General features: G+C 51.5%; 3 protein-coding genes across 7 annotated transcripts; 2 read left to right on the top strand and 1 right to left on the bottom strand.

Annotated features, from left to right (window-relative positions):
* Positions 1 to 109: 109 nt before the first annotated feature.
* On the bottom strand, positions 110 to 9,130 carry RHNO1 (RAD9-HUS1-RAD1 interacting nuclear orphan 1). 3 transcript variants are annotated; one of them, XM_061124697.1, is made up of 3 exons: positions 9,060 to 9,130; positions 2,878 to 3,132; positions 110 to 1,316 (listed from the first exon to the last, which is right to left on the bottom strand). In XM_061124697.1, the coding sequence occupies exons 2-3, from the start codon at positions 3,046 to 3,048 to the stop codon at positions 762 to 764; spliced, it is 726 nt and encodes a 241-aa protein (XP_060980680.1). In that variant the 5' UTR covers positions 3,049 to 3,132; positions 9,060 to 9,130; the 3' UTR covers positions 110 to 761. The 3 variants fall into 3 exon arrangements, with proteins under 3 accessions (XP_060980680.1, XP_060980681.1, XP_060980682.1); XM_061124698.1 differs by having other exon boundaries at positions 8,971 to 9,068; XM_061124699.1 differs by having other exon boundaries at positions 8,980 to 9,063.
* Positions 5,735 to 9,653, top strand: LOC133043040 (proline-rich protein 2-like). Its single transcript, XM_061123932.1, has 3 exons — positions 5,735 to 5,758; positions 8,749 to 9,407; positions 9,650 to 9,653. The coding sequence occupies exons 1-3, from the start codon at positions 5,735 to 5,737 to the stop codon at positions 9,651 to 9,653; spliced, it is 687 nt and encodes a 228-aa protein (XP_060979915.1).
* On the top strand, positions 9,306 to 22,591 carry FOXM1 (forkhead box M1). 3 transcript variants are annotated; one of them, XM_061124695.1, is made up of 10 exons: positions 9,319 to 9,407; positions 9,650 to 9,734; positions 11,108 to 11,656; positions 12,266 to 12,417; positions 14,046 to 14,246; positions 15,822 to 15,950; positions 16,715 to 16,759; positions 17,304 to 17,370; positions 17,518 to 17,693; positions 20,623 to 22,591. In XM_061124695.1, exons 3-10 carry the CDS (start codon positions 11,152 to 11,154, stop codon positions 21,634 to 21,636), a joined length of 2,289 nt encoding a protein of 762 aa, XP_060980678.1. In that variant the 5' UTR covers positions 9,319 to 9,407; positions 9,650 to 9,734; positions 11,108 to 11,151; the 3' UTR covers positions 21,637 to 22,591. The 3 variants fall into 3 exon arrangements, with proteins under 3 accessions (XP_060980677.1, XP_060980678.1, XP_060980676.1); XM_061124693.1 differs by having other exon boundaries at positions 17,301 to 17,370; XM_061124694.1 differs by lacking the exon at positions 9,650 to 9,734 and having other exon boundaries at positions 9,306 to 9,407; positions 17,301 to 17,370.
* Positions 22,592 to 23,201: the final 610 nt, after the last annotated feature.

Genomic DNA, 23,201 nt, shown 5'->3' with positions numbered 1-23,201 from the left:
CTGAAGGCTGAGAGAATGGAGTTGAATGAGAAGCTACTTGTATGGGTGGGAGGAAAAGTAAGATATTTTGTTGACTGGACAGTCTCTCTGCATTAATTACAGTAAGTAGTAGTATTTGATAAGATTACAGATTTATTTACATACATTTTAAACAGGACAAGAAATAATTTCCCCACCCTAGTTAATATTTACAGGTTATTTCAATTGGAAATAAAAAAAATCAAAACATAGCAACTCTAAGTAAAGTAATCATGTCCCCTTTATCTCCCTGGCAACCCCCCTTTACCATATGTATTACAACAGGCTTGCTGCTACCAGCCAGCAGCCCAACTAGGAAAAGTCACAGTCTGCTTCAAGTTTTTCCATGTACTGGGTCAAAAAGGAAGCAGGCACTGAGTTGGTCCTCAAACACATGGACTGAATTACTTCGAATGAGGTGATTAAAAGAATGAATAGATAGTGGTTAAAGGGAACAATTAAGAAAGACCATTTATGGGGGAAGGAGGAAGCAGTGTTGCTGTGTTAGTGTAGGTCAGAAGCAGGGTTCTCTAAAAAGTCTGCAGCCATTTATTTACAGACAGTCTAAACAGTTACATTTAAAATTTGTTAAACAGTTAATACACTAAAAATATAAAGTGGACTGTTTACGATACTAAAAACTGTTTATGACACAAGATATTTTAAAAAGCAAATCTGGGAACTCAATTCCCTTTTGACTCCAGCGATCAATTTCTTGAGACCACGGATGTCTGGGAAACCGGTCAGTCTTTCACAAGGAACTGGCTTCTGCTCAGCTTTCCCCTCTCCCTGAGGTACGCAAACAGGTGTCGTCGCCTCCTCCATGTGACTTTTATCCCGTACTTCTCCTCTGGGGTGTCTTTAACCAGAATAGGCCCGGGCTCTGGGCTCTTGGGCGTGCTCGTGTGAAGGGAACAGCTGGGAAGGCTGTTTTCCCTCACTTCAGAGGGAATGGGCTCTCCCTGCCCCGGGGATCCTGGGGTCTGGATGTCCCGGGGAATGAATGCACACGGGAAGTCTGGAAGTGCATGTGCCGACAGCTCCCTGCAGCTCTGGGGGCTGAGCATGGGCACCAGGGGCCTTCCAGAAATGTCCTTTTCTGGTTGACTGGGGCCATCCTTGATTGCCGGGATCCCAGGTGTGGCTGAACTGGCAGAAGACTGTGGAGTCTCAAACGTTAGACATGGAAACCTGGAGCTGGTAGATTTTCGACTTGAACGCCTTTTCTGGTCTCGATGATGATGCTTCCGGTTGCCTGGGAACCAGCTTTCTGCTGTTGTATCAAACTGAGGTGATACCTAAGGATTCCAAAAGAAAGAAATACAAGTGAAATGTGCCAACTCCCAGATACAAACCTAAGGAAACTGCATCAGATGACCAGAATCCTAAATGGGGGCCCACAACAGCAATGGACTTAAAACAGCTGCCTAGGGACTTCCCTGGTGTCTAAGTGAATAAGAATCTTCCTGCCAATGCAGTGGACACAGGTTCAGTCCCTAGTCTGGGAAGACCCCACATGCTGCAGGGCAACTAAATCCATGCACCATAACTACCGAGTCCAGCTCTAGAACCCAGGAGCCACAACTACTGAAGCCTGAGCGCCTAGAGCCCGTGCTCCGCAACAAGAGAAGCCACCGCAGTGAGAAGTCCGTACGCTACAACAAAGAGCGGCCCTGCTTGCTGCAACTAGAGAAAGCCCAAGTGTAGCGGCAAATACCCAGCATGGCCAAAAAAACAACAGCCGTCTGTCTTACTGGATAACCATAGGAAGGGATGCGGGCTTTGGGCAAGTTACTCAGCCTCCCTGGCTTCATCACACCCTACGGCTGCAACACATTTAATGTCTCCCTTTCAGCTCTGAGGGCGGGCCCAGCTGTCTTCACCACTGATGCCCAGCACCTAGCAGAGCACCTGGCACCTAGAGGACCCCAGTGTAGGACGAAAGGGCTGAAGGCAGACCAGTGAGTGAGATCAGGCATGGAGAGCAATGAGCAGGGCCTGGCACATGGTGAGGACTTCGTAACACGTCCATGTGTTCATGCCTCCTCCCACCAACAGCGCTCTAACATCTACACTTCCTCCCCACTCCTGGAGCCAGCGGTCCAGTTCTCCCCAGCACTCCTGGACCACACACATCTGTTAGGTGCTCTGGGGCAGAGCTCAAGCTTTTGTCTGGCTCTTCTGCTACACCACTTTCTGATATCCCATTGTTGTGTTCTCTTCCCAGGGCTTTTAAACTGTCAAGACAGAACACATGCCATCTCTGAGGGTTTTTCTTCACTGTTTGGTCCACTAAACAGTAAACAGAGGGACTTCCCCGGCAGTCCATCGGTTGGGACTCTTCAATTCCAATGCAGGAGGTGTGCATTCCATCCCTGGCCGGGGAGTTAAGATCCCACAGGCCTTGTGGCCAAACAAACCGAAGCATAAAACAGAAAAAATGTTGTAACAAATTCAATAAAGACTTTAAAAACGGTCCACATTTAAAAAACAAAAAAACAGTAAATAGAGTACTTAGCTAAAAATTCCACCTCTCACAGGAAGCTCAGGGAACAATCTCATTTTTCACTCCTTCTTCCATTTATCTGGCTTTCTCACCCGGCTACTGGATACTTTTATACTGAACTCTTTTAGGGGAACGTGGTGGGGAAAAGACTCCAATTCTAGTCCACCCACGCCTCCTCCCGAACTTAGGCAAAAAGATACAGCAGAGAAGATGGCTGAGGATGGAGAGAAAGTGAACACTGCCTCCTTGTCCCTAAGCCCCTGAGGCTCCTAATTCTTTGGCAGCCCTGGTCACGAGGCAGAGTCCGCACCCTGAGAAGCCTGGCAGAGCAGAAGTCAAGGCAGGAACCCTACCCAGGAAGTGATGGTGTTGTGGTCCACAGGCTTGCTGGGCACCTGTCTAGTGTGGGTGACCACGGGAAGCTGGGGAGATCGACAGCGGTATTTGGGGCCCTCCAGTGGTTGTTGGTGGAATAGCAGCTGGGGTTTCTGGGCAGCTTGGCGGCGCTTTTTCCTGGGAGGCATCAACGGGTGAGAGAAGAGCAGTTAGCAACTGCATGATGCTGGCTGTCCGCAGGTCCGGGGAGAGGCTCCACTTCCAACCCATGCCTGCAGAGAAGAAACAAATGCCAACAACCTGGTGATTCCCCAGCTCCTCCTCACATTCTGCCAGCCAGTTCTGCTAGCAGCTCGCAGCCCTACCCCAAGGGGTGTGCTGGTATACCTACCCCAGCTTCCTACAGCTGTATCACACATCACTTCCCACTCAACAAACATCGCCCAGTGAAAACTTATCAAGCGCAGCCTAAGCACCATGCCAGATGCTGGGAGTTCAAAGATGAATAACTACTTATTGCATCATCATTTATAGGGTGCCAATCACTTGTACAGACACGGCCCGTGCCTGTCTTCAAAGACCTGAGAGTCTAGCAGAGGGAGAAAGGCATCTACAATAATGGGAGCCGTGCTTCCCTCCACTCCCCCCAGGGAGGCTCTCTGAGGATGGTCACACCTGACCTAGGTATAGAAAAGCCAAAGAACGAGGGGGGGGGGGGGATGGGGGGGGCAGCTCCAGGCTGAGGAGCAGCACACACAAGACAGAGATGGGAAGGAGCTCGGCAAACCCAGGGGCTGCATGGAGCTGGACACAGGGCAGAAGACAACAGGCAAGAACACAGGCTCGAGGAGGCATCACAACCAGGTCAGAAAACCCGGGGGACCACCTGCGTTTGGACTCTGGCCTAAGTAGTCAGGGCAGATTCTCAAGTGGACGAATATCATCACACTTGGATTTCTTTTTTCAGCTTTTACCCCAGCTGATTTTGAACACAGGAAAAGAAAAAAAAAGTTAATAATACGAGCTGCTATGTGCCCGTCACCCAGCTCCAAAAGCCATAAATCTACGACCAGTCACAGCCCATCCACACCCCATCCATTTCCCTACCAGTGTATCATTTTCAAAACACGACGTTCCCAGTCATGATATCATTCCTAGTAACACAACACATATAAATATTTGAAACCTATAGGTATTATACCGGCTTCCCTTATGGCTCAGTTGGTAAAGAATCCGACTGCAGTGCAGGAGACCTGGGTTCGATTCCTGGGTTGGGAAGATCCCCTGGAGAAGGGAAAGGCTACCCACTCCAGTATTCTGCCCTGTAGAATTCCATGGACTGTATAGTCCATGGGGTCGCCAAGAGTCAGACACGACTGAGCGACTTTCACTTCACTTATAAGTAATTATACATATTTATATACTATATGTGTTAAATATACTTATTTATATACTAGATGTATTTACATAAAATATAGTATTCATTGGAGAAGGAAATGGCAACATCCATATGTTTGTATGTGCAAATTCCTTAAATAGTAAATATCCAGTGTTCACATTTTCAGTTGTCTCATAGGTACCATAATTTTTTCTGTGTGCTTTTGTCTTGAAACAGATCTTCCAGGCAACAGAGGCAAGAGCAAGTGTCCTGGAAGCAGGGGGACCAGTTAGAAGGTTGTGTTGTCCGAGAACTGCTAAGGCCCGTACCCAGGCTATGTCAGTAGAGATGCTGGAGGCAGTGGCAGGGTCAACAAGCCCCACCGGGTGATGAAAAGTCTGAGACGGTGTCCAGGGAATCTAGCAATGGGAGGGGCCACGGGGCATCCAGGAGGGACAGCCACACAGCAGGGCAGGCAGGTTCCATCAGACAGCCGTGATCCTTCATTCAGTGAACAACAAAGCCACACGCTCTGATCTGTGTCACTAGGCAGTGCAGAATCAGGTGAAGAAAAATGAGGACAAAGTCTCTACCCTCAGGAATCCAACATTTTAGGGAGAGCGCAGGTAGGAAATACATCCATCTGTTTATTCATTCACTCAAGACATATTTACTGAGTACCTACTGTGTTCTGGGCACTGTTATGGGTGCTGGAAATATATACCAGGTTACAAAATTAAATCCCTGCCCTTGTGGTGCTTACATCTAGTTGGGAAGTGATTAGAGGTACAGAGAAAAGTAAATTGGCATATGGGGCTGAGCTGACCTGGGCCTATTTGAGACAGGGTCATCCGGCAAGGCCTATCTCAAAAGTGATATTTGAGCAAAGACCTGAAGGCAGATATTGAGAACGAGCGGGCACAAGAAAGATGTGAGAAAGAATATTCCAGACTGAAAGAACAGTAAGTGCAAAGACTGCCAGATGGGACCGTGCCTGACTCACTCAGGAAGCAGTAAGGGTCAGCGTGGCTAGACTGGAGAGTGGAAGGAAGTGAAGCCAGTTCACATGAAACCATGTTCAGGCAAGGCCAAGGCCTGGGCTGCATTATTCTCAGTGTGCTAGGAAGTTGCTGCGGAGATCAGGACAGGGAAGGAACATAATCAGATTTATACTCTTACAAAATAGTTCTTAGTGCTTTGTAAGGAAAGGTGGGTTGGGAAGAGGAAAGTGAAAGTGAAGTCGCTCAGTCATGTCTGACTCTTTGCAACCCCATGGACTGTAGCCTACCAGGCTCCTCCGTTCATGGGATTTTCCATGCAAGAATACTGGAGTGGGTTGCAATTTCCCTCTCCAGATCTTCCTGACCCAGGGATTGAAGCCGGGTCTCCCACATTGTAGGCAGACACTTTACCGTCTGAGCCATTGGGAAGAGGGGGAATAGACAGAGGGAGCAGAGAAGCAAGGTAGACGACTCCCATGGGAGCCCAGGGGAGCGATGACAGTGGTGGCAACGGCCCCAGTGAGAAGCGCTCAAGTCAACAGTATGCTCGGAGTCCCAGCCTCACCGGGACACCACACTGTTCAGTAGTCCCACTGTGTCCTGATCAACTCATTTTCCCCACAAAGATCATCTTAAAACGTTAGAACTCCTCTCCCAACCAAGCGCCTTACTTCCTCCTACACAAATAACACAGGAGACAGCAAAGGAAATACCCTCACCTTCCATGAAGCAGACGCACAAACAGAAGCATATCTGCACCCACCCTCCTTTTTCTGCTCTAACTAGAGGTCAGTCCCTTTTGCTACAGGGGCCTCTCCCTCTGGCTGGGTTTTGGAGCCTGCCTCACCCTGTACACCTTTCTCAGGCAATCACCTGCTGACATGTCCATAACCACCCAGAAGTAGGCGAGTCCAGCATTTCTACATTCAGCTTAGAATCCTCACACTCAGGACCCAAATATTCCAGGACCCAAATTGTTGCCTACGTGACAACAATTAGATGTCTCAAATGCAGCTCAACTTGACGCATTTACAACTGAATCCATGCTCATTTCCCCTGCACTCCCTCCACAAAAGTGATCATCTTCCAGAGCCTTTGCTTAAGGAACAGTTTCATCACTCATCCAGCTATGTGGCCAAAAACCTTGACATTTACCATTCCCCTCGACCATCCAACCCAACATCAAGCTGTCTCAATTCTACCTCTTAAGCATGCCTTGAATAATACCCCTCTCCGGGCTTCCCTGGGGGTCCAACAGCTACGACTCAATGCAGGGGGCCCAGGTTCCATGCTTGGTTGAGGAACTGGATCCCATGTGCTACAGTTAAGACCTGGGGCAGCCAAATAAATAAACAGTTCTTTTAAAAAATACTAACAGAGGCAAATTTCTAAAATAAAGTAATACTCTTCTCTTGAGAAGGGCAGTTGAGGGGTAGGCAAAATGGATGACAGAGGTCAAGAGGTACAAACTTCCAGTTATAAAATAAATACACAGTGGGATGTAATATGGGGCTTCCCAGGTGGCACCAGTGGTAAAGAGCCCACTTTGCCAATGCAGGAAATGTAAGAGAGAGATGTGGGTTCAATCTCTGGGTCAGGAAGATCCCCTGGAGGAGGGCATGGCAACCCACTCCAGTATTCTTGCCTGGAGAATCCCTATGAACAGAGGAGACAAGTGGGCTACAGTCCATGGAGCTACAGTTCATGTACAGTCTATGGGCTACAGTCGCATAAGAATCAGACATGACTGAAGTGACTTAGCACACACGCACAGAATGTAATATACATTGTGGTCACTATAGTCAGTGAAGTGAAGTGAAGTTGCTCAGTTGTGTCTGCCTCTTTGCAACCCCATGGGCCTTCCACGCTCCTCCGTCCATGGGGTTTTCCAGGCAAGAGTACCAGAGTGGGTTGCCATTTCCTTCTCCAACTATAGTCAGTATTGTATTTCAAATGTGAAAGTTGCCAAGAAAATAAACTTAAAAGTTTTCATCACAGGACTTCCCTGGTGGTCTAGTGACTAAGACTCCACACTCTCAATGCAGGGGCCCAGGTTCAATCCCTGGTCAAGAAACTAGATCCCATATGATGCGACTAAGACCCAGTGTAGCCAAATACATAAATTAAAAAAAAAATTTTTTTTAAGTTCTCATAAGAAAAAGTTCTCATGACAAGGCAAAAAGTTTTTGTCACTATGGTGGCAGGCGGTAACTAGACTTACTGTAATCATTTTGCAATGTATAATAAAATACCAAATCATTATGTTGTACACCTAAAACTAACATAATGTGCTATGTCAATTATATTTGGGGGGGTGGAGTTTAGATGTGTGGGATTCAGTAATATAGTTCAGGATTAAATGTGGGATCACAATCAATGGCAATCTACTTTTGAGACATGTTTGATGCAACTCAAAATTTGATAAAAGCATTCCTCCTGTGTGAAAAATAGTACTATTACCCTACCCTTCTCTCCCTCTCTCCACCACCCTTCAAATTCCAATAATTAATGGCCTAGGGCCCGGTAATGCAGTAGTCTAACTGGTCTACCCTAACCTCTGGCACCCCCTGCCGGGGAACGTTTGGGAAATGCAAAGCTGATCGCCACTCCCTCCTGTTTGAAACCTTTGTTTGGGGCAAGAACCAAACTGCTCCGTGGTGGCTAAGGCCCTGTTGCTCTGGTTCCAGTGTCATCGCCCACAGTCCACCCTTGTCCCTTAGCTCAAACCCCTCAGATATATTCTTCAGCCTTTGTGCTGCCCCTGCTTCCTCCTGTCATGTGGTCCTTGCACCCCCCTCAATTCCCTTGTCCAGGAGGGTCTCCGTCCCTTGTTTGCATAAAGGCATCAGATCTCAGACCAAGCTTTAGTTCATCAGAAATGCCTTTCTGGGTACTTTGCTGGGTGGGTGGGGGTGGAGGGGTCCAGCGGCTGAGGCTCTACGCTCCCAATGCTGGGGGCCGGAGTCAGATCTAGATCAGGAACTAGATGCCCCAGGCTACAACTAAAACCTGGTGCAGCCAAATAAACAAATATTAAAAAAAAAAAAAGAAAAAGAAAGAAAGAAAGAAAAGAAATGCCTTTTTCACCTAAGGCAAGATCGCCTTACTTCAGTTCAGTTCAGTTGCTCAGCATACTCAGTTATCCCTGAGCTGTTATCACTTCACAACTCTAATTCTTCATTTGCTTAAATACGCAATTCGACGGGAGCTCGGGTGAGCCCCTCTTACCTCGCTACAGACTGTAAGCTCTAGAGAAAGACCCCCGTATCTCGCCCCGCCACTGCATCCCAGAGCCGCCCCGCACATGGTAGGCGCTCAACTAAAAACGTGCTAAGTAAGAAAACAAAGTCCATTACTTCAAAGAAAAGACTGCGAGGGACTGGGCGGGAGGAGATCAGAGCTCCAAGATTCCGGGCGGGGGCGAAGGTCCGCGGCGTGCGCGGTCATTTTTAAGGAGGGAACCAGAGCGAGGCGGTCGTAGCCCTTTTCGGGCTGCTCCGGGGGCCCAGGACGCTCGCTGCCCGGGAGGTCGACGGCGGACAGTCCCCCCGCCTCCAGCGAGGAACCAGGGAGGGGGGCGGGGAAGAGCGCGGGGCGGCCGGGGGTCCCCACTGTCCCCCGGGGCCCCTCGCCGCGGAGCCCTTCTGCGCCCTCCCCCCAACGAGCCTGCGGCCCCACCCGCCGCCTCTCGGCCCGGCCACCCGGTCCGCACGCCGCTCGGCCCGCCTCACCGGCCTCACCCGCCGCCGATCGGTCCGCCCTGCCTGCCCGCCGAGGCAGACGACCCGCCCACCTCGCCGGCCCGGCGGTGCCGCCTCACCTGCCGGTCCCGCCGCCGCCGCCGCCGCCGCCGATGCGCCCGCCTCTCCCGCCCTCCGGGCCCGGAGCCCCGCCTGCCGCCGGCGTCCCGGCCGAACGCGGACACAAAGCCGGCGCTGATTGGCCACGCTCGTCACGTGACCGCAACGCTCCGCCGGCGCCAATTTCAAACAGCGGAACAAACTGAAAGCCCCAGAGCGGGACCCCACCCCCGGCCCGGGCCCGGGACACCCTCCCCCCCTCCCCTCCCCCGCCGGGACCCCGGGATTCCCCGCCCCGCAGCCAGGGTCGCGGCCCGGCCCGCAGGTCGGAGCAACGCCGAGCCGCCCGGAGCCGGCGGTGCAGCGAGGTGAGTGGGCGGCGGGCTGGAGGCCCGGGGCCGGCGGGCGCGGAGGGCTGGCTCCGGCTGGGTGGTTGGGGGGACTGGCGACGGTGCGCCGCGCTGCTGCATCCAGCCTCCCGGTCCCCCACCCCGCTACCTCTCCCACTGAGCCCCCCAGCCTTTCCCCGGGGGCTGGGGTCCCTCTAAGCTTACTGCGCTGGTTGCCGCGGCTCGCACACTCCCCTGAGCCCAGGTGCTCTCCCTTCTAGGTAGCCCAGTCTCCACTCCGCCCTGTCTCAGGACCATCCTCCGGATTCCGGAGACCCCCGCAGCCTTGCCCTGGTCTGGATGGGGGTGAGTCCCCCGGAGCCCCTCTGGAAGTCTCCGAGCTAGAAAGTGTTGACAATGGTAGCAAGTAAGCTGGTCAGAGTAGAAGGAAAAATTAAGACGCTTTAGACCAGGAAAATATCTTTTGGGGGGCGAGGAAGAAATACGAGCATCTACTGATTGATGGGTGGAGGGAGGAAGGGAGGGCGGAAGAGATAGGAGGTGGAAGTAAAACTGAGATTTGAAGGTAGAGGAAACCTAGATATAAAGGAAAGGGAGGTGGCAGAATGGAGAGGGTCTGGGACCTCTTAAGCAGATGGCAAATGTCAGACGAGCATGACAGTCATTTTTAGGGAGATTGCAGATATTCTAAAGAAGAGGCAGACCGTTACTCTGTCTCTCAAAGTACCTCTCAGCAGAATTTCACAACTTTGCACAGTAGTAGAGTATGCCATGGATCTGTCAAAATCAACAAAACACAATTTTTAAAAGATAAAACTCTTCCTTAATGCACAGCACTAGTCAGGAGACAAGGATTACAGTCTTGGTCCTGGAAGAGAAGTTAAGACGGTAACATGCTTAGAAAGTTGAAATATGAATAAACATGTGCAGGTACTAAAATGTCGCTGTATAAACAGTTTGCAAATTGTGAAAGAAAAAAATGTATATACTTTTTTTTAAGATCAATACTAGCATAATAGCCCATGAAATGATGTCACCCCTCAGCATTACTCTGGGTGTTGAGTAGAGCAGTTTCCCTTCTGTCTGAAGTCTTGTGCACTGGGAGATGATTTTTTTCAGTGGTGTGACAGTAGTGTAATGGTACAGTCCACCTTTGTCCTCTGATTCGGTGGGCTCAGACCAAGTGGTCTATGCTAGAATGGATCTGGGATCAGAGGTCTGTCAAGATGTCCAGGGTCCTCATCCTGACAGTTACCGCAAGTGACCTTAGACTAGGCAAGAAGAGACATTTCCACATTTTTGTAGCTTCTCCGCTTGTCTCTGTAGCTGGACTTTCTTTTTGGCCACGCCTCAGGGCTTGCAGATCTCAGTTCCCCAGCCAGTGATTGAACCCACACCCTTGGCAGTGAAAGCGCAGAGTCCTAACAGCTGAACCACCAGGGAATTCCAAAAACATTCTTAAGTTTCCAGAGCCTTGACTGTGTGGACCTACAGCCAACCTTATCCCACTCTCCCCCTTTGAATCTTCTGTTTGCTTCAGTTTTGTCTATACAAATCATCTCCTTATAGTCCACGGTCTTTGCAGAGGCCCAGGGAGCATTCACCTGGCTCTGTGGGTTCACACCCCTGGTCACATGATGAGGAAGACCACTCCCTAACAGAACCTCCTTCTCAGCCTAACAAACCTTTGACCTCCTGCTGCCCCTTGCCCCTTCCAGGGTCCACGCTTGTGATGCTCAATGGAGAGTGAAAGCACAGATTCATGATGAAAACCAGCCCCCGTCGGCCATTGATTCTCAAAAGACGGAGGCTGCCCCTTCCTGTTCAAAATGCCCCAGGTGACACAGCAGAGGAGGAACCGAAGGGGCCCCCTGCCCAACAGGAGCCTGCTCAAGTGCAGGCCCCCAAGGAGGTGGCAGAGCCCAACCCATGCAAGTTTCCAGCTGGGATCAAGATCCTGAACCACCCGACTATGCCCAACACCCAAGTGGTGGTCGTCCCCAACAACGCCAACATCCAGAGCATCATCACAGCACTGACCGCCAAAGGGAAGGAGAGCGGCAGCAGCGGGCCCAACAAATTCATCCTCATCAGCTGCGGGGGAGCCCCCACTCCCCCTCCAGGACCCCAGCCTCAAGCCCAAACCAGCAAGGACCCCAAGAGGACGGAAGTGATCACCGAGACCCTGGGACCAAAGTCTGCAGCTGGGGATGAGAATCTTCCAAGACCAGCAGGAGCCCTTCCTGGGCAGAGACGGAAGAACTGTGGTATGTGATCCGGAAGGCAAAGGGGGGAGGAGCCAGCCTTGGCTCTCTGATGCAAGGACCATGCTGATACCTAGGGCACACAGGTGTCTGCCTGAACTGGGGGAAGGTCTTGCCTTCCTTCATCCTGAAACCTTGACCCAGATCCTTGGGCCCTGTCGACAGTGTTGCAATGTAATTCAGCATCTGTTGCCTTCTTTATATTGGAAAAGGATTTGTTTATTGTTTCTGTTTCTCCTTTGCAGTAACCACATAAGGAAGTAGGAATCTTTCTCCATCTTAATAAAGGAGAAACACGAGAAAGAAAAGTGACTTACTTTGTTGAGATGTTCGATCATGCTTTTTGTAAGGTTGCCTTGACCAGTCTCTGAGGCTCAGGGTGGCTCAGGTTGAAATGCAACTTGAGCCGTGCTCCTGAATTTCTCCCGAAATCCTAACAGGGCACCATAGATTCAGCATGCGCGCTTCCTCTGCTTAAGGCAGAGGTCCTGGAGAGGTGATCCCTGATCGCAGTCATCACCTGGAGAGGTGATACCTAACTGCCAGTCTCGGTGGATCTGCAAGGCAGGGGATCAGGCAGCTAAGTGGCATCTTGGGTTGTCTCCCCTGTAGCTGGCGGTGAGGCAGCCAGCTGCCCCCTGGACAACAGCTTGACCAACATCCAGTGGCTTGGAAAGATGACTTCTGACGGGCTGGGCACCTGCAGCATCAAGCAAGAGGTGGACGAAAAGGAGAATCGTCACGTGGAGCAGAGTCAGGCCAAGGTGAACGAACAGTCCTGTCCTGTCCCCCAGCAGGGCAGTCAGAGCCAGTGCAGGGAATTTCTAAGAAGGGAAGTAGGTCCGGCAGGCTGTGGAGCAGAATTGCCAGGTTTTCATGTTAGCACTTTATTTAGTGTGATTCTGCATAATTTGGAGCTCCCTTTCTGCCTGGGATCTTCCCCCCTCCCCCCGCCCCAGCATCTGGGAAATTTCTTTGAGGACAGGTTCCTCTGGCTCACCCTGTACCCTGTCAGCCCTGGGTTTAATGCTCTATCCTTAGCAGGTACTTAGTATTCAGGGACTAATGAAGAGGCCTGAGTTCAGAAAGCCACTTGAACTTTAAAGAGGCATTCTGACAGTGGAAAAGGCGTACAGCATTTTTAACAAGGTCGCTTTATTAGAAGACAAATTAACAGCAAATAAAATGAGTTGTGAATTTTAAATACCTCTCCAACCAAAATTGATTTGACCCATTTGTGTGGCCTGGGTTTATTTTTCATGGTTGCTCTTCATATATACCCTTAATTCCTCATTCAACAGGTTTGGGGTTTTTTTGGCCTTGTCGGCAGCATGTGGAGGTTTTAGTTCTCCCACCAGGGATCAAACTCTTGCCTCCTGCCTTGGAAACGCGGGGTCTTGACCACTAGACTGCCAGGGAAGTCCCATCACTAATTTTTTTTTTTTTCCCCCATCACTAATTTTTAAAGGGGAAAATTTACATGGATGTGTTCATAAGTAAAAATGGAGCTGTTCACTTAAAACTTGTGTACTTTATAAAGATATGGCTCAGTTTTTTTGAGGGGAAAGGGGGTCGGGCCTCATGGCTTGTGGGATCTTATAACAGTTCCCCAACCAGGGATCGAACCCAGGCCACACAATGAAATTGCCAAGCCCTAACCACTGGACCTCTAGGGAATTCCCAAAGCAGGGAGTCTGTTTTTCAGGTTTTGTTGTGGCTGCACCTCGCAACTTATAGGATCTTGGTTCCCGGACCAGAGAGTGAACCCATACTCCTTGTAGTAAAAGCAGAGTCCTAACCACTAGACCACTAGGGAATTCCCTGAAGTTATAGCTCAATCTTTTAAAATATGGATGATCAGATCTTTGCGTCAGACTTATCCAGATGTGTGCATTGTTGACCGTTGTCTGCCCACACTTTTGGGAATATTTCTGTCGTACAAACATTGAAAAGAGATGGGTTTATTCTCATCACATCAGGAGCAGGAATCAGACTAAAACCTAGGCCCCTCAACCCTGAGGTCTGAAAAACAGGTATAGTTTTAACATACAATTGGTGCTTTAAGGACATAATATAGCCCAGACTTTCCTGAGAGGTTTCAACCAGCAAAGACTGGATGGACTTCTCTTTATTACCGGGCAATATTCTCAACAAAATGACCAATGACAGAGAAGTGGTCCTGTGTTCAGAGACTGGATGAGATTGTCTCCAAAATCCTTCCTGATCCTAAAGTTCTCTTCTATCGAATAGTGGTCTCAGATGGGTTTGTTTCTATTCGGGTCTATGGGAAAAAAGCTTTCTCTAGAGGGTGTTCTTGGGGTGGGGGTGGGGCAGGGGAGGCCTTGTGACCCCTCCTTTCATGGCCTATTTTTCTTTCCCTTTGGCTTCTCAGAGCCCACAGGTGGAGAGGCCCCCTGGAGCATCGGCACCCTGGCCAGACTCCGTGTCTGAGCGACCCCCATACTCCTACATGGCCATGATACAATTCGCCATCAATAGCACAGAAAGGAAGCGCATGACCCTGAAAGACATCTACACTTGGATCGAGGACCACTTCCCTTATTTCAAGCACATCGCCAAGCCAGGCTGGAAGGTACCATGTCCCGCAACAACCACAGTCTAGGTCGCTCAGGCCAGTCATTTTGTCTACACAAAAGAGTGGTAGTCTGTGTCTGGTGTGGGGGGAGGAGTTAAGTGCCGACGATGCTAGAACCATAAGTAATAGTCGTATCTTTTGGACTGAGACTTGACTCTGCTGAATCCAGGCAAAACCATCAGTAAGAGCCCTGCAGCCACTTCATCTGTCACTCCCCGGGTAATGCACACTCTTCAGTGATGCTCAGAGCCCACTTCTGAGCTACACTGAACAGCGGCTAGAGTGTCTGGATAGCTTTGTGAAAAGATATTAATGAAAAAACCAATCATCTGTGGGCCTCACGATCCAAGATTCACCTCCTGTAAAGTCACTTCTCTTCTCCAGTAGGTGGGGATGTTCTCTGCCTCATGTTCATGGGAAAACAGATGCCCTGGAGCCATAGCTCATGCAGGTCTCATAGCCACAGCTCAGGTGCCCTACGGATGCTCCGTCCCAAGCCAAGGGGCTTTTGGATTGTTTTCCCCACAGCAGGAGTCTTTTTATAGTTTTTATTTATTTACTTGTTTTTAATTGGCACGTAACTGCTTTACAGTATTGTGTTGGTATCTCTTGTTCAACAACATGAATCAGCTATATACATATATCCCCTCCTCCCTCTTGGGCCTCCCACCCCTACCCCAGCCCACCCCTCTCGGTCATCGCAGAGCACCCAGCTGAGCGCCCTCTGCTGTTGAGCAGCTTCCTCCAGCTATCTGTTTCACACATGGTGGTATATGTATGTCAGTGCTACCCTCCCAACTCATCCCACCCTCCCCTTCCCCACCATGTCCACTAGTCTGTTCTCTACGTCTGTGTCTCTATTCCTGCCCTGCAACTAGGTTCATCTGTACCATTTTTCTAGAGTCCGTATATACACGTTAATATACGATATTTGTTTTTCTCTTTCTGACTTACTTCAGTCTATAATAGGCTCTAGGTTCATCCACGTCTCTGCAAATGACTCAAATGTGTTCCTTTTCATGGCTGAGTAATATTCTGCTGTATATATGTACTGTAACTTCTTTATCCATTCATCTATCAGCAGACATCTAGGTCACAGCAGAACTCTTTAGCCTCACACTCTCACCTCAACTAAATGCCCCAGCTTTCTGATTTCTTTTTTATTTTTTTGTTGCACCTTGTGACTTGCAGGACCTCAGTCCCCCGACCAGGGTTTGAACCCGGGCCCTGCCCGTGAGAGCACCGCGTCCTAACTGCTGGCGCCCCCGCGTGTAACTTCTCCCCCCACCTCTCTGGCTCCCGGTTACTGCCGCAGCCTCACTCCTCTTTCCCAGCCCCCAGCAGTTGTCCAGTTCCCTGCTTTATCACCACTTCAGGAACAGCCCCGGTCTCTGTCCCCACTGGATAGCTGGCTTGGTGGCTCAGGTTGCCTGGGCGGCCGTGCAGACAGTCCCAGGAGCGGCCAGCAGGCAAGGTTATGAGACACGAAGCCAGGGGCCCACCTCCTCAGGGCCATTGGAGGTGGCGCTTCCAAAACCAGAGTAGCTGACGAGCGGCGTCCTCTGTTTTTAGAACTCCATCCGCCACAACCTCTCTCTACATGACATGTTCGTCCGCGAGACGTCTGCCAACGGCAAGGTCTCCTTCTGGACCATTCACCCCAGTGCCAATCGCTACCTGACACTGGACCAGGTGTTTAAGGTAAGCGTACCGGTTTTGTCCAAATAAAGCCAGTGCTGGAGGTCATGATGTCCATCTCAAAACAAAACAAGTCCTTGGTAGGGAAGGGGGGACAGGCAGCCAACCTTTGGATAGGAATCCATCCTTCCACCCCGCCCCCCACCCGATCCCACCCCCAGTTGCCGGCATCCTAAATAAAGCAAACTTTCCTCTCCACCAAAAAATAAGAAAGAAGCAAGTCCTCCTTGGGATGAGATTGTCTGCTAAGGGCAGAGTTAAGGGCCAACCAGCCCATAAGGAACAGCACCTTCTCTGCTAGACCAGGCCCCAGAGAGGACTTTCTGTTCCAGGAAGGGAACCTCCTGGGGCAGGGTGGCCCCTACTGCCCTGTGATAAGAACTGCCTAGGATATTTCTTAAAATACAGCCTCCCAAGCCCCTCTTGGGGCTTCTGACTCAGTAGGCCTGGGATGGGCCCAGGAGTATATTTTTAGCAAGAATCTCAGGTGATTCTTAGAAAGTCTGGGAAATATGGGTTTTTAAAAAGCCGATCTTTACAGTGGAGAGTAGAAATGGAGCCTACAGAATCTCTCGTCAGAAGCGATCACTTTAGGGCTTCAGAGTGCCCACAAGACTGTCGCTAGCTGCCTCCACTCTCCCGGGAGAGCCCATAGTTGAGGGTGGCCCTGGGCGTCCATCCGGAATAGGTATATCCATCTGGTCAGCTTGACTGCACTGGTGGTAACTTGGTCTCATTTCTCTCCCACGATGCCCATCCACCACCAGCCACTGGACCCAGGGTCTGCACACTCGCCCGAGCACTCGGAATCAGTAAGGTTCTTTCCCTCCCGCTCGGGGCTTGGCCTTGTTTCCCCTCCACGCTCAGCATGGCTTCGGTGACAGTGGCAAGGTGTTAGCCGGAGACGGGAGCCTGTGGCCGTGCGCCTGCCAGCCCTGAACGCAGAGCCCTGCTTCCGGGCATCAGGACACTGGTGACCGCCACCGCTTCCCACTCCCGTGGACTCATCAAGGTGGCCCGAGCAGAGCAGTGTGTGGCAGGGGGACCCGCCACAGGCTCACCGCAAGATGCTGATGAGGTGCACGGCACGGGCCCGGCGGGCGGCCGTTGCTCTCTCTTCTCCACCTGGCTTTTCTTTGCCCTCCTAGAGCTCCACGCTTTGCACCCTGGGGGTGAGGACACCCGGATGAGGTGGGAGGATCGTCCGCCACCCTGTGCCTCTGCTGCCACCTTCCTGGGACCAGGCGGTCGGTCTGCTCCATGCCCGGTCCTGGAGCAGCTGGTGGGATCCCCTACCCTGTCCCCCTGCCCTCCTGACCCAGGTCTGTCTCTCTCCCTCTCTGTCCCAAACAGCAGCAGAAACGGCCAAACCCTGATCTCCGCCGGAACGTGGCCATCAAAACCGAACTCCCCCTGGGTGCACGTTAGTACAGGGGGAGGCATAGTCCCGGGGCATACACGTAGCAGGGCGGATGCGGGGGTTGGAGTCCAGGGAAGGAGAGCAAAGAACCCAGGGCTGGGAGAGGACCCGGCCCTGGACCCTGCTCCTGACCCATCCTGTTCCCCCCAGGGCGGAAGATGAAGCCTCTACTGCCGCGGGTCAGCTCGTACCTGGTGCCCATCCAGTTCCCCGCGAACCCGTCGCTGGTGCTGCAGCCCTCGGTCAAGGTGCCCTTGCCCCTGGCAGCCTCGCTCATGAGCTCAGAGCTTGCCCGCCACAGCAAGCGAGTCCGCATCGCCCCCAAGGTCAGTGCCTCAGGTCTTCTCCGAGGAGAGACTCCAGTCCGAGACGGGCTCTGCTTCGTGTCCCTTGAGAAGCTCGTAAATTTAGTGTGTAGACCAGGCATCGATACACAGGAAAATGCAATAGTGTTATAAGAGCCAAAAAGGAACTTGTTAGGGACTTCCCTGGTGGTCCAGTGGTTAAGACTCCACACTCCCAGTGCAGAGGGCATGGATTTGATCCCTGGTCAAAAAACTAAGATCCAAAAAAAAAAAAACTAAGATCCTGCATGACACTCAGCATAGCCTAAAAAAAAAAAAAAAAAAAACTCCTAATAAACTATTCTTAAAAAAATTTCCAATAAAAAGGAATTTTACGAGTTGTAGTCTGACCCATCTGGGAAGAAGGGCTCTGGGGCCAGGGGGTGGCACTCACCTCAGTCACATACTGCAGCATAGCCATCCGGGCCAGCTTCTCCTGGATCATCCCAAAGTTGTGAATTTTCTCCCCAAACTGGGTACGATTAGCAGCATGATCCACCTGGAAGAGGGCACATGTGTCCCACAAAAAAAAAAAAAAACAGGAATTTTACAATGTAGTGGTTGTTGGAAGGCCCACATGTGCCTGATGAGTTTGTGAGAATTGAGATGAGGGTGATTGTTATAGCAGATGGGCTGGGACGGTTCAGGAAGAGTTCACTAGGGAAGCAGGCTTAAGAAATAGGTCAGGGCAGCAGACTGTGGAGAGGGCCTTCTAAAGGACACACCTGGGGCGCACCCCGGCACAACCGCAGAGTGGCTGGACAGTCTCGCCCTGGGTTTCTCCACCTCCAAAGAGTGGACATTCAGGGCTTCCCAGGTGGCGCTAGTGGTAAAGTTCCGGCCTGCCAACGCAGGAGACGTAAGACCCTCGAGCTCAATCCCTGGGTGGGAAGATCCCCTAAGGAAGGAAATGGCAACCCACTTCAGTGTTCTCGCCTGGAAAATCCCATGGATAGAGGAGCCTGGTGGGCTATAGTTCATGGGGTGGTAAAGAGTCGGAGGCAGCCAAGCACACACAGTGCTTTGTGGGGGCAGGGTGCCACCCTGTGCCCTGAAGGATGCTTAGCAACCACATCCATGGTCTCTTTGCTGGAGGCCAGGAGCACCGCCTGGTGTGACAGTTAGGACATCTTCTGGTGTTGTTGAGAGTCCCCTGGGGAGAGCTGCTCCTGGCTGAGCCTCAGCAGTCGAGCTGGAAGGCTGGGGAGGGCAAGTTACAACCCCACCATGGTATAGAAAAGAATCTGTGAGCAGGACCTGGACTGTAACAGATTAAGGAAGGGCCCTTCTGCCCCTTTCTCAGAGATGGAAGTAGCTGCAACTTCAGATGAAGAGACTTGGGTTTACTTTTGTTTTTTAATTAAAAAATATCACTTTAATACACATAAAAGTATACATACTGGCATAGATAGCTTTCCTTAAATGCATTCATGTGATTGTAGCATGGATAGTGTTTTTGTTACAGTGCAGTCTTGCAGTTTTTCTTCTCCTTCATTTTGCCTCTCCTCACCTTCCCCATGTCCCTGCTGCCCCCCGTGATAATCTATGTTGACGTTTTAGCGTGCCTTCTCCTGTGATTCGTTCATGCTCTTAGTATGCTCTGCGTACACGGATCATCATAGCCGTGTTACACATACACACACACCACACAGAGCCTTGACAGTGGGATCGTATTACACACACTTTGCCCCATGGAAATTCTTCAAATCATTTGGCATTGTTCTAATTCACTTTTTTTTTTTTTTAAGATTTTTTTTTTTTTTGGATGTAGATCATTTTTTTTTAAGTCCTTTATTGAATGTTACAATATTGCTTCTATTTTATGTTTTGGTTTTTTGGCCTCAAGGGATGTGGGATTTTGGCTCCCCAACCAGGGATTGAACCCGAGTCCCCTGCATTGGAAGGTGGATTCTTAACCACTAGATCACCAGGGAAGCTCCTTATTCACTATTTTTTAATGGCACATAGTAGTCCATGGTGTGGCTTTGCCATAACCATTCTGCTTTCATGGGCACATTTTTTCTGGCTTTTTTTGCCCTATGACTACCATTGTAATAAATACCTTTGCAAGTATCTTTCTTGCTGGTGCTTTTATTTCTGTGGGTAGAGAACAAGACATGAGATTGCTGAGGGGGCAAGTGTTTTAAAGTTTATTAAATACTGCAAGATTGATTTTAAGAAAAATCTGTGATAATTCACATGCATACCAACAAGACCTATGTTTGCCGGCAATTGGTATCATCACTCTTTTCAATACTTGCCCATGTCCAGTGTGTGAAGGATACTTGCTTGTTTCATTTCATCTTCTTCTGCTTACGGGTACGTCAGCAGCTGCTCACCATGTTTGGTCACTTGGAATCGTTCACCAGGAGATGCTTATTTACAGTCATGGCCTGCCTTCTTACAGGGTTTTGTTAATAAGTTCATAACTTGTCTTTTCAGATATTTTTTACTCTTATTTGCTTCTTAATTTTATGATCTCTCTTGCCACAGTAAGATTTTTATTTTTATATAGTCAAATATGTCTCTCTTCTCTTTTACAGCTTCTGGGGTTCCAGTCTTGGTTTAGCCCTGCTGCTCACCCTCAGATTGTAGACATACTCTCCTAGATTGCCTTTCAGGATTTGAATGGTTTTAGTTTTCCTGTTTAAGGCCTTGTATGAAACAGACATCCACTTTTATTTTCTCTTGAATGGGTGCATCCAGCACCCATAGAAAATGCTCTTTTACCCCTAGAATTGAACTACCACCTTCATCACACAGTCTCATATTTAATAGCCTTCAAGACTTTGAAGACAAGAGGATCAGCACCAAACCAGCACGACATTCGTCTCAGTGATAAGTTTGTGTACCCCCGGTGCCTGATGGACTCTGCGGGGCTCCCTTTCAGCGTGTCCTGCTTCCCTTCCAGGTGCTGCTAGCGGACGAGGGGGTGGCCCCTCTGCCCACAGCAGAACCAGTGACAGAAGAGAAGCTGCTCCTCGCAGAAGGACTGTCGCCTCTGCTTCCTGTCCCTTCCATCAAGGAGGAAGACGTCCAGCCTGGGGAGGAGACGCCGCATCTAGGGAGGCCCATCAAGGTCGAGAGCCCACCCCTGGAAGAGTGGCCTTCACCCTGCCCATCAGTCAAGGAGGAGTCATCCCACTCCTGGGAAGACTCGTCCTGCTCCCCAACCCCCAGGCCCAAGAAGTCCTCCGGCGCTGGGTCCAGGTCCCCCGCCCGCCGTGTCTCCGACCTGCTGGTGATCAAACGCAGGGAGGGGCGGGAGATGAGCCGGTCTCGGAGGAAACAGCACCTCATGCCGCCCCGCCTGGACGAGCCCGAGCTGCTCCTCTCTGAGGGCCCAGGGGCTCCCCAGCCAGCCCTGGCAGGGCCGCCGCAGCCTACCTGCCAGCTCGGCTCTCCCCCAGAGGACGGAGGCCCCTTTAAGACACCCATTAAGGAGATGCTGCCCACCTCCTCCACCCCCAGCAAATCTGCCCTCCCCATGACCCCTGAGTCCTGGAGGCTCACACCCCCAGCCAAAGTGGGGGGGCTTGACTTCAGCCCCGTACGAATCCCCCAGGGTGCCTTTGGCCCCCTGCCGGACTCCCTGGAGCTCGCGGATCTCAGTGCCACTCCTCTGAAAAGCGTCCCCCTTTTTGACTCCCCCCGAGAGCTCCTCAATTCCGAACCCTTTGACCTTGCCACTGACCCCTTCAGCAGCTGCCCACCCTCTGACATGGAGGTCCCCAAGCCGGGTTCCCCCGAGCCACAGGTGGCCAGCCTCTCGGCCAACCGCTCTCTGACCGAGGGCCTGATTCTGGACACGATGAACGACAGCCTCAGCAAAATCCTGCTGGACATCAGCTTCCCCGGTCTGGAGGAGGACCTGCTGGGCCCCGGCAGCGTCGGCTGGACTCAGTGCATTCCTGACCTGCGGTAGAGGCAGGGCTCCTGCCTGTCCCTCAAGCCATCTGCTTGCCCTCCAGGTGCTCGGGGGCCGGCCTTCCAAGTCCTCTGCGAGGACAGTAGGCGGGGGCCGTCCGCTCGCCCAGCGCCCCACTCCCCGGACTGGTGATGCTACAGCAGGCGCCCTGTCTGAGCCACCCCTGGGCCTTCTGCAAGCAGCAAGGTCCTGGGGGCTGGTATCTGTGCCCCCAACTCCCTATCAGGCACTGAGAGTGAGAACAAGGGTGAGAAGGGAGGAGGGGCCCCCAGACTGTTGGCATCTGTGCCCAACAACACCCCCCCCACCTTCCCTGCTCAATGCAAGGTGGCCCTTGTAAATAGTGTATACGCTCCAAATTATCCTCTAATTATAAACATAAGCCTATCTTCTTAGATCATTATCCAGAGACTGCCAGAAGAGGGGTAGGATGATGGGGTGGGGGTTCCAGTTTGCTTCTGTGCCTTGCTTTTGGCTCCTGGAGGCGGGAGGGCTACAATGCACGGTTGCTTCAGGGCCCTTCCCTCGAGAGTTCCTCGCGGCAGGTGTCCAGAGGAGCAGGTCTGCCTGCCAGGGTGCCTCTCACTGCCCTTCCCTCCCACTAGCCCCCATTTCCAAGTCAGCTTTCCTGCATGAAGAAATCCTGGTAAAGGGGGCTCTTATTATGGGTCAAGAGTTGAGGTGGGGGTGGGAGGTACCTGAACCAGAGTGGCTGCCCCCACGTGCCCAAGAGACTTTTCTCTGATAAGGAGCCTAATCATGCCAGAGAGACCCGACAGGAGGTGGAGGCCAGCCTGCCTGCCCGCCGTACCTGGCCTGCCTGCCCACCTTAACTGGCACCACCGCTTCATAGAGAGTGGCCCTGGGTCCCTGCTGACTGTATACACAGGCCCCGGCTCCAGAACACTACTGTAACTACCTACCCAATAAAGCCCAAGGGCACATGCTGGTCTGTGCGTGCTGGTGTCTGGTCCCTGTGGCGTGAGGAGGGGCTGGGAAGGAAAGTGGGTGACAGCAAACCTGGTGATGGGGAAGATGCAAGGCTTGAAGGTGACATGGAGCCCTGGAAGGAGAGTGCAGAGGGCTTCAGCCTGGTCACCACGCTCCGCCCACCCCCCACCCCCACCCTGGTACCTCCTCTAACTCAGCAGTCAGCTGCAGTTCTCCCGTGCTTCTTCATAGCCAGCCTCTTTTTGGGATCTCTGAACCTGCTGGAGGAATTTGGGCCTTTCAGAGAGAGTTCCCTAAGAGAAAGGCCTACCCAGCAACCCCCCACCCCCAACGTTAGGGAAGGATGGGCTGTTGAGGGGTGTGGGAGCCAGTGACCCTTGCCTTTCTCCCCCTGCCTTCCTAGCAAGAAGTCCCTCCCCTGAAGCAGCTCCTGTTACCAGTTCTATCCCTCACCTGAAAGGCAGCCAGGTACCAAAGGACAGGTGAGCCCTCCCAGGGAGAGGTAAGGGCCTCCTCCCTGCGTTGCCACCCAGGAAGCATTGCCATAGCAACCCCAGCAGCAAACAATGCTGCCAAGAAAGTCTTCCCTACAAAGCTGCCCATGCTGCCGG

The sequence above is a fragment of the Dama dama genome, chromosome 22, assembly GCF_033118175.1.
Source record: "Dama dama isolate Ldn47 chromosome 22, ASM3311817v1, whole genome shotgun sequence".
In the NCBI taxonomy this organism is placed as follows: domain Eukaryota; kingdom Metazoa; phylum Chordata; class Mammalia; order Artiodactyla; family Cervidae; genus Dama; species Dama dama.
The sequence above is the reverse complement of the archived record's forward strand: the minus strand, read 5'-3'. Positions and strand labels throughout refer to the sequence as shown.